The 7,172-nt window shown below is 44.1% G+C and overlaps 1 protein-coding gene across 2 annotated transcripts in view; it reads right to left on the bottom strand.

The window, feature by feature from the left end:
- Nucleotides 1–392: 392 nt before the first annotated feature.
- DAP (death associated protein) overlaps nucleotides 393–7,172 on the bottom strand; it is an 81,185-nt gene continuing 74,405 nt past the window's right edge. For both annotated transcript variants that reach the window (XM_016431421.2, XM_056824303.1), the window contains 2 exons: nucleotides 3,944–3,986; nucleotides 393–2,605 (listed from right to left, as the gene is read on the bottom strand). In XM_016431421.2, the coding sequence (XP_016286907.1) occupies nucleotides 2,492–2,605; nucleotides 3,944–3,986 (157 nt within the window). In that variant the 3' untranslated portion in view covers nucleotides 393–2,491. The remainder of the gene's footprint in view (nucleotides 2,606–3,943; nucleotides 3,987–7,172) is intronic.

The following is a 7,172-nucleotide window of genomic DNA, read 5'->3' as shown; positions in this document are numbered from 1 at the left end:
TCTACCCAACTAATTTCTAAGTTCTTGGAGACCACAGATTGTGTCTTCCCTATCTCTGCACCCTCTGCCATGCTCAATAAATGTTTGCCAAGTGACTGAATGGAGTTAATAGTTAAAGGGTACCTTTAGATAGAAGGGTAAATGCATCTACTACCTCTCTGATGCAAAGCTGCTAGTAACCATCATAACATTTTTTTATTATGCTGTATTAAATCTGTCTCAAAAGGTCCTATTTACCTTAATGAAAGTGCCAGCTAATGGTCACAGGTTACCAGTTTTAATCAAATGCATTATATTTTTCCATTTTATGGTACCATAATTTAAAGCAGACAATGAGTGGAAGCAAATTTAAAACAGAAATCTCTGAAATAGGAAGAAAAACAGCACTGAGAGAAGGGTAGGCATAATTTTTATTATTGAAAAACACAAATGATTAACTATAAAAGGAAACACTTGATAGAATCATTTCTTTTCAGTGATTTGGAACATGTGGATCCACACTACATCTAAGATATATGTAAAATGAAATTTTTTGAAACATAAAAAGCTATTATCACTTCCAGCTATCTGCCGGTGGAGGTTGGAAGGAGGTGGTGGGTGGGAGAAGCTTCCTAAACTATTCTGATGGCAGAGGGTGTGATATGTAGATTGCGTGACACCTAATCTACCACCAATTGTTTTCCCAAGTGTCCTAATGCTCTCTCCTTCCTATATGAAATGCTTATTTCCAAACAGAGCTCTGAGGAGATGCCAAGTCTTTGTTCCAAAGGAATATCAACCTGCAAGCCTCTGGGTATGAGTTCTGACTGTGAAGTAATAACATCGACAGCATTTTGGAGGCAGAAAACGTTCCCGTGAATACTCCTGCCATTAGGAAACAAACAACAGAGATGATACATACAGTGTCACTGCCATAGGAAACTGGCCTGCTGGGAATCTGGAGCTAAGGAAGGCCAGAGTTTTCTAGAAAACATGAAACCAAGTGAACTGTGAGCATTCTTTGTGGAGGAGACATCACTCTGGGGAGGGCTGTGAGAATTTCTTCCGATTGATGAGATGTGGACTTCCTCGTTTTATCTAAAGGTGGCTGGTACGGGAGGTGGGCAGCCACTCAGAGTGCCATTGCTGACCTGCAGCAAGAAACAGCTTTAAATGAGGCGGCCAATGTCCTAGCTAACAAAGCAAGACATTCTCTGTGAAACTGGTCTGTGTGAAAGACTTTGTTCCATATGCAAATGAACAGAAGTTTATTTTCCAATGGGGAAATAGTATAGTAATTGTTCCAGCAGCAGTCTTACAAATATCAACTGGCAAGAAGCACATACAACAGAACTCCAAGGGACATAAAATACTTAAACATTCGGAAAAGTGATTATGTCATTGGGGCAAAGGGGAGTCTGACCAGTTGTGAGGTCTGAAAACAGATTGCTCCAACTAAAGTAGAATGTTTCTTTCCTTGACAATGGGATTTGTCTCCCTTTGGAGGAAAAGTGAATCTCTTTGGGAACTTGGTCAGTTTTGCCCATTATTCCCCCTTCTTTAAATTTCTTATTAAAATTTTAAACTGTTCTCCATATGTCTCTCCCTGCCATGCCATGGATGTTGGTCCTAAGAGGTCCCCCCCTCCCATTCTAAGCCAGTAAGACAATTACAGAGATGCATAATTTCTTTTTCAAGCCAGGACTTTCTGGGTTACAATAAACTCCTGAGCCCTGGGACTCCAAGAAAGATGTCTCAGAAACCAACCTTTCTTGGTTTCTCATGTTCCAGATACAAGGCTCTTAAGGGAAATAACTGTTTTGGTTATTCATTGAAAGAACAGTATGAATTTTTTTAAACCCTTACCTTCTGTCTTAGAATTAAATCTATATATTGGTTCCCAGCATAAGAGTGGTAAGGGTTAGGCAATGGGGGTTAAGTGACTTGCCCAGGGTCACACAGCTAGGAAGTGTCCAAGGCCAGATTTGGGCCTGGCTCTCAGTGCACCAAGTCACCCAGTTGTCTCCGAACAGCATGAAATTTTAATTGACTTCCCTATTTTCCTCTGGACTACATGGTAAGACCCTAGTGTCCGGTAAAAATAAGATTATAAAATTACCCATGTTTTCTTAACCATTACAACTTTTTTTAAATATCATACTTCACTTTATGGTACAAATCAAAGGCAACTTTTTCAGTACTACTTAAACTAGCTTTTAAGAACATCACTGCAAATAAACCTAAACTGAGTAAGGATTCTAAATTAGGGGGGAATGAGATTCAAGTGTAGTTTGCATTTAGGTAAACAAGATACATGGTTATCTAATCTATTTTTAGACAGTAAACAAAGAAACATAAGGCAAAGAAAGCTACTGATTTGCTTTGTCTTAAATTTCTCTACAGAACTAGACAGGAAAAAAATTGAACCGTTTCTTGTTGTTTTATAAATGTAAAATCTAAGAGAAATCCTGTTTTTCTGGGAGGGCCGGCCTGGCAGGACTGGGGCAGGCCCTCACTTGCGGGGCTGCTGGATGTGCTGCGTTGTCCTGGGAGGGTGCTTTTCCATGGAGGGATGAGGTTTCTGGTGGGCCACTTGAGCTGCCGCAGGGGGGAAGTCTTTGTCACCCTGTGTGCAAACACCAAGGCATGCCATTAGCAACTTGGTATACATCTGAGACTTGGAAAGGGAAACAATTTGTGCTCTGGAATCCTCAGACTACCCAATACTGAAGAAATCCTCGAGAGAGGGGCACTGCCCTGTTCAATGATCCTGATAACTAATCGGTAGTGAGAAACAAAAGACAGGGAGAATGGAGGGTCCCATGTGCCAGCAAATATGAAGGGCAGAGCACAGGTTCCAGGGAACTGCAGAAGCCAAGCTGTTTGCATTTTTGCAAATCACAAGACAGTATTTAGATGGGTGTCTCTGTGTTGCAGGATAAAGTAAAAGGACTAGGAAAATTACTACTTGTGGATGCCATGTCTAAAAAGACCCCCCTCTGACGCCCTCTTCTTTTGCTGTTCACCCAGGGTTTCAACAATCCCCTCCGGAGAGATGACTTCCATAGCTACAATTCCACCTGCCTTCTGTCTCCAAAAGCACACTCACCTCCTTTCTGCTGGCATTCCCTGGCTGCTCAGACAACACCCTCTACATTTGACTTTGTTTTGCTGCCTAGGCCTGCCCACAGCAAGTCACCTTTGCCAGCGCCCTCCACTTCTCATCAGACACTACATCAGTGCGATTCTCAAGCAGCATCTCTAGCCTCCATTCCCTTCCTCTCCATCTTATTTCCCCCACATTGCTTCCCTTCCAGTCTAATGACACAACTATTCCCTGACCCTTTCCTGTACTACCTTGCCCAGTGCCTGGTATGTGCTCTTCTCTCATCTATGGCTTCTGAATCTACTTCAGATTCTGTGTTTTCTTCTTTGGGAGTTTAGCTCAGGTGTTGTCTCTCCTGAAACCTTCCCTGATTCTCTCCAGCTAAAGCTATTCCTTCTCAAGTTCCCCTAAACACTCTGTTTGACTGCCCACCTTGTATTATATTAATGTATTTTTTATAGCCTTGCAGATTTTAAGTTCCTCAAGGGCAGGTTGTATGTCATTTTTAAAAATGCTTTTATCCCCAAGGATAATTAAAGGCAGTTGGAACTTATCATATCTGTCTGTAGAGAAATGTAAGGGACTAAAGACAAGCTGTATTAAATATAGATGATATACCTAAGAACAAATTGCACTCAACCTCTCTCTATTCTTTTATCATCTTCCTTGAAAATGTGTTTGTGGATGTGATAAAACTTAAGAATTCCACCAAGCCCTGGACTCCAAGCTCTTGACTCCATTAGTCTTGTTGGTCAATTCTTCTTGAAAGAATTTATGAAAAATATAAATAATCAGGCAAATACAAGTTGGTGAAGTAATTAATGGAATGTTTATAAACGAGACATAAAAAGCTCTTACCCTTGCAATAACACCAGAGATGTACACAGTTGGTTTAGGTGGGCTGGAAAAAGAAAAAGGAAAAATAATTTAATATTATGCCTTGAATCAAGAAAGCAACATGTGATCCACATATAGAAGAGGCTGGCCTTAAGTGAATACAATAAACAATGGACAAGTAAGAAATTTATTGTTGTTTGGGAGAAGGTAATGGAGGAGATGGTCAGGCAAAGTAGGAGATGGGTCAGTTATTTAGCTCTAATGATTTGGCTATTTAGGCTCAGAACATTTGTGTTGTATCTTTTACACTGGAGAATAAGTTAGGCAAAGAAGACTGGGAAAACTAGATTGTAGCAAAGAGCACATAACTTGCCTAAGTAAGTCTTTTGTTAGTTTTTCTAATCCTCAAATTGTAACTAAGAACAAGAACAGTGTTTTTAAACAACGTTGCATGAGATTATAAATGGGGTACACTTTGCCTCCCAATAGCACTGCAACTATATGAACCTACCTTATCAACATAGTTTACTCTTTTACTTAGTTACCTAAGCTCCAAAGAATTTTAGGAGTTTTTACTTCTGAAGCCACTGTGAAGTGACATTCATGAAGAACTACAACTTAATTTGCTAGCAGAAATAACTTTATCTGTATAGAGCAGTAGAATGGGGGGAAGGAAAGATCCTGTGTGGTTCCCTTTCCTTCAAAATCTGAAATATCCACCTTGCTCGCCTTTGAATCTAAGGCACTGAAAATTACAACTTAAATATTCTCTAACTATTATTATCAAATATTAATCTTTTGGTGCAAATGAGTTTATGGTTGGATCAGTTATAATCTGGGGGTAGAGGACACATAGGGCTAGGGGAATTTTAAGGCAGCATGCCAAGTAGGGAGGCCCTAAATATCTAATGTGGAAGGAATGTGAGATGTTGAATAAGAGACCTACATTCAAATTCTAGCTCTGCTACTTGCTGTTTGGCCTTTGGCAAGCTCTATTTCTATTTCTATGGGGTGCTCAGGGAGGGGTAGTATCTCTGGTATGAAGGGCTTGTCGTGCCCTCCTAGGGCAGCTCTCCAGCCTCTGACACCCAGCTCTCACTTGTGGCTCTCAGTAGCTGCTAGCATGTGGCAGCGGCCACACCCCAGGCAACGGCTTTGACAGGCCGGCCAAACCTTGTGAGGGTAGCCATCGGGTCATCGACCCCTGGTGAACCAGGGCTTTGCTCACCCAGCATGTGAAGACTGCTTCGGCTGAACAGACAGAAGAAACCAATAAGAAGGTTCAACGGCTGAGAGGGCGACGCAGCGAAGCACTGTGGAATGCTTAGGGCGTGTTGGAGCACAAAAGACAACACGGCCATCCAACGCAGCTGAGGAAGTCTCCAGACGTAACAATTTTTCATGCAAATGGACCTAGGCTTCCAACGCCGAGAGAGTGGGACTGTCTCTGTGCATCAGCTTTTCCACTTAAATCTTCATGCACAAGTGTCTTTGTGTCACACTCATCTATCCTGACCCCGTCCACCCTCTTCAAGACCTGCGGCGATGGGGGAGTGACGACGCACAGGTGGAGGTGACCACTGGCAGTTGTAGTCACGATCCTGCACGTAGGCGGTCCACGGACCAGTGGTCGCTCTGCCCTGTGGGCAGCAGGGAGGTTCGGCAGCATCCTGGGCGACTGAGCAGCCCTCTCTAGGACAGCACTGCTCACCCTAATCAAGGGAGGGGACTAGAAAAGGTGTCCCAAACATTGCCTGCCCTACAAACACCCGGTCAGCACACCGCGGCTGGCGGGTCATCCCCTTTAAGCGGTCGAAATCAAAGAAAAAATACAAAGAAACTCCTCCTAGGAGCATGGAACATCAGAACATTACTTGATAGAGAGAATACCCCAAGACCTGAGAGAAGAACAGCTCTAATTGGTAAAGAACTGGCGCGATATAACATCGACATCGCAGCCTTAAGCGAAACACGCTTACCAGAAGAGGGATCACTCAGCGAACCCACCACTGGATACACCTTCTTCTGGAAAGGTAGAGCCTCAAATGAAGACAGAATCCACGGTGTTGGCCTGGCCATCAAGACCAGTTTGCTCAAACAGCTGCCAGACTTGCCTGTGGGCATCAGCGAGAGGCTCATGAAGATCTGTTTGCCTCTCAGCAAAGACCGGTATGCCACAATCATCAGCGCATATGCCCCAACACTGACCAGCACAGAGGAGACCATCGAGCAGTTCTACTCTGACCTGTGTGCCGTCCTGCACTCAGAGCCCACAAATGACAAGCTGATACTACTGGGAGACTTCAACGCCCGCGTTGGCCAGGACCATGAAAGATGGAAAGGAGTGCTCGGCAAACACGGCATGGGCAAAATGAACAACAACGGCCTACTGCTACTCAGCAAATGCTCAGAGTTCGAACTCACCATCACGAACACTGTGTTCAGAATGGTGAACAAATATAAAACAATGTGGATGCACCCACGATCAAAACAGTGGCATCTCATTGACTACATCCTTGTACGCCGGCGAAACATCCAGGATGTAAAGATCACCAGAGCCATGAGAGGAGCTGAATGCTGGTAGACCACCGATTAGAGTGACTCGACGAGAACAACACTGCTATTGAAGACCTATTGAGCAAGAAGAACAAAGCCTTTATGGAGTGGCAAAATAACCCAAACTCTGCTCCTAAAAAGGACAGATTCAAGTCTCTCCAAGCCATGGTGCAGCATGAGATCAGGAAGATGCAAGACCAATGGTGGGAAAAAAGGCAGAAGAAATCCAGCGGTTTGCTGAAAATCATCTCCAAACCATTGTGGACAGGTTCTCCACCGCAACAAAACTGTTTGGCCTGACTCTGACTATCAGCCTCAGCAAAACAGAGGTGCTGTTCCAACCTGCACCAGGGAGGCCAACGAACCAGCCGTGCATTACAATCGAGGGCACGCAGCTTTCTAATGTCAACACTTTCAAGTCCCTGGGCAGCACCATCGCCAACGACGGGTCCCTAGACCACGAGATCAATGCCAGGATCCAAAAGGCCAGCCAGGCACTCGGGCGGCTGCGCTGCAAAGTCCTCCAACACAGAGGTGTAAGCACTGCGACGAAGCTCAAAGTGTACAACGTGGTGGTCCTCAGCTCGCTCCTGTACGGTTGTGAGACATGGACACTGTACCGGAAACACATGAAGCAGCTGGAGCAATTCCACCAACGCTCCCTCCGGTCAATCATGAGGATCCGATGGCAGGA

The sequence above is a fragment of the Monodelphis domestica genome, chromosome 3 (genome assembly GCF_027887165.1).
Source record: "Monodelphis domestica isolate mMonDom1 chromosome 3, mMonDom1.pri, whole genome shotgun sequence".
Classification (NCBI taxonomy): Eukaryota; Metazoa; Chordata; class Mammalia; order Didelphimorphia; family Didelphidae; genus Monodelphis; species Monodelphis domestica.
Note: the sequence above shows the minus strand (reverse complement) of the source record. Positions and strands in the feature narration are given on the sequence as shown.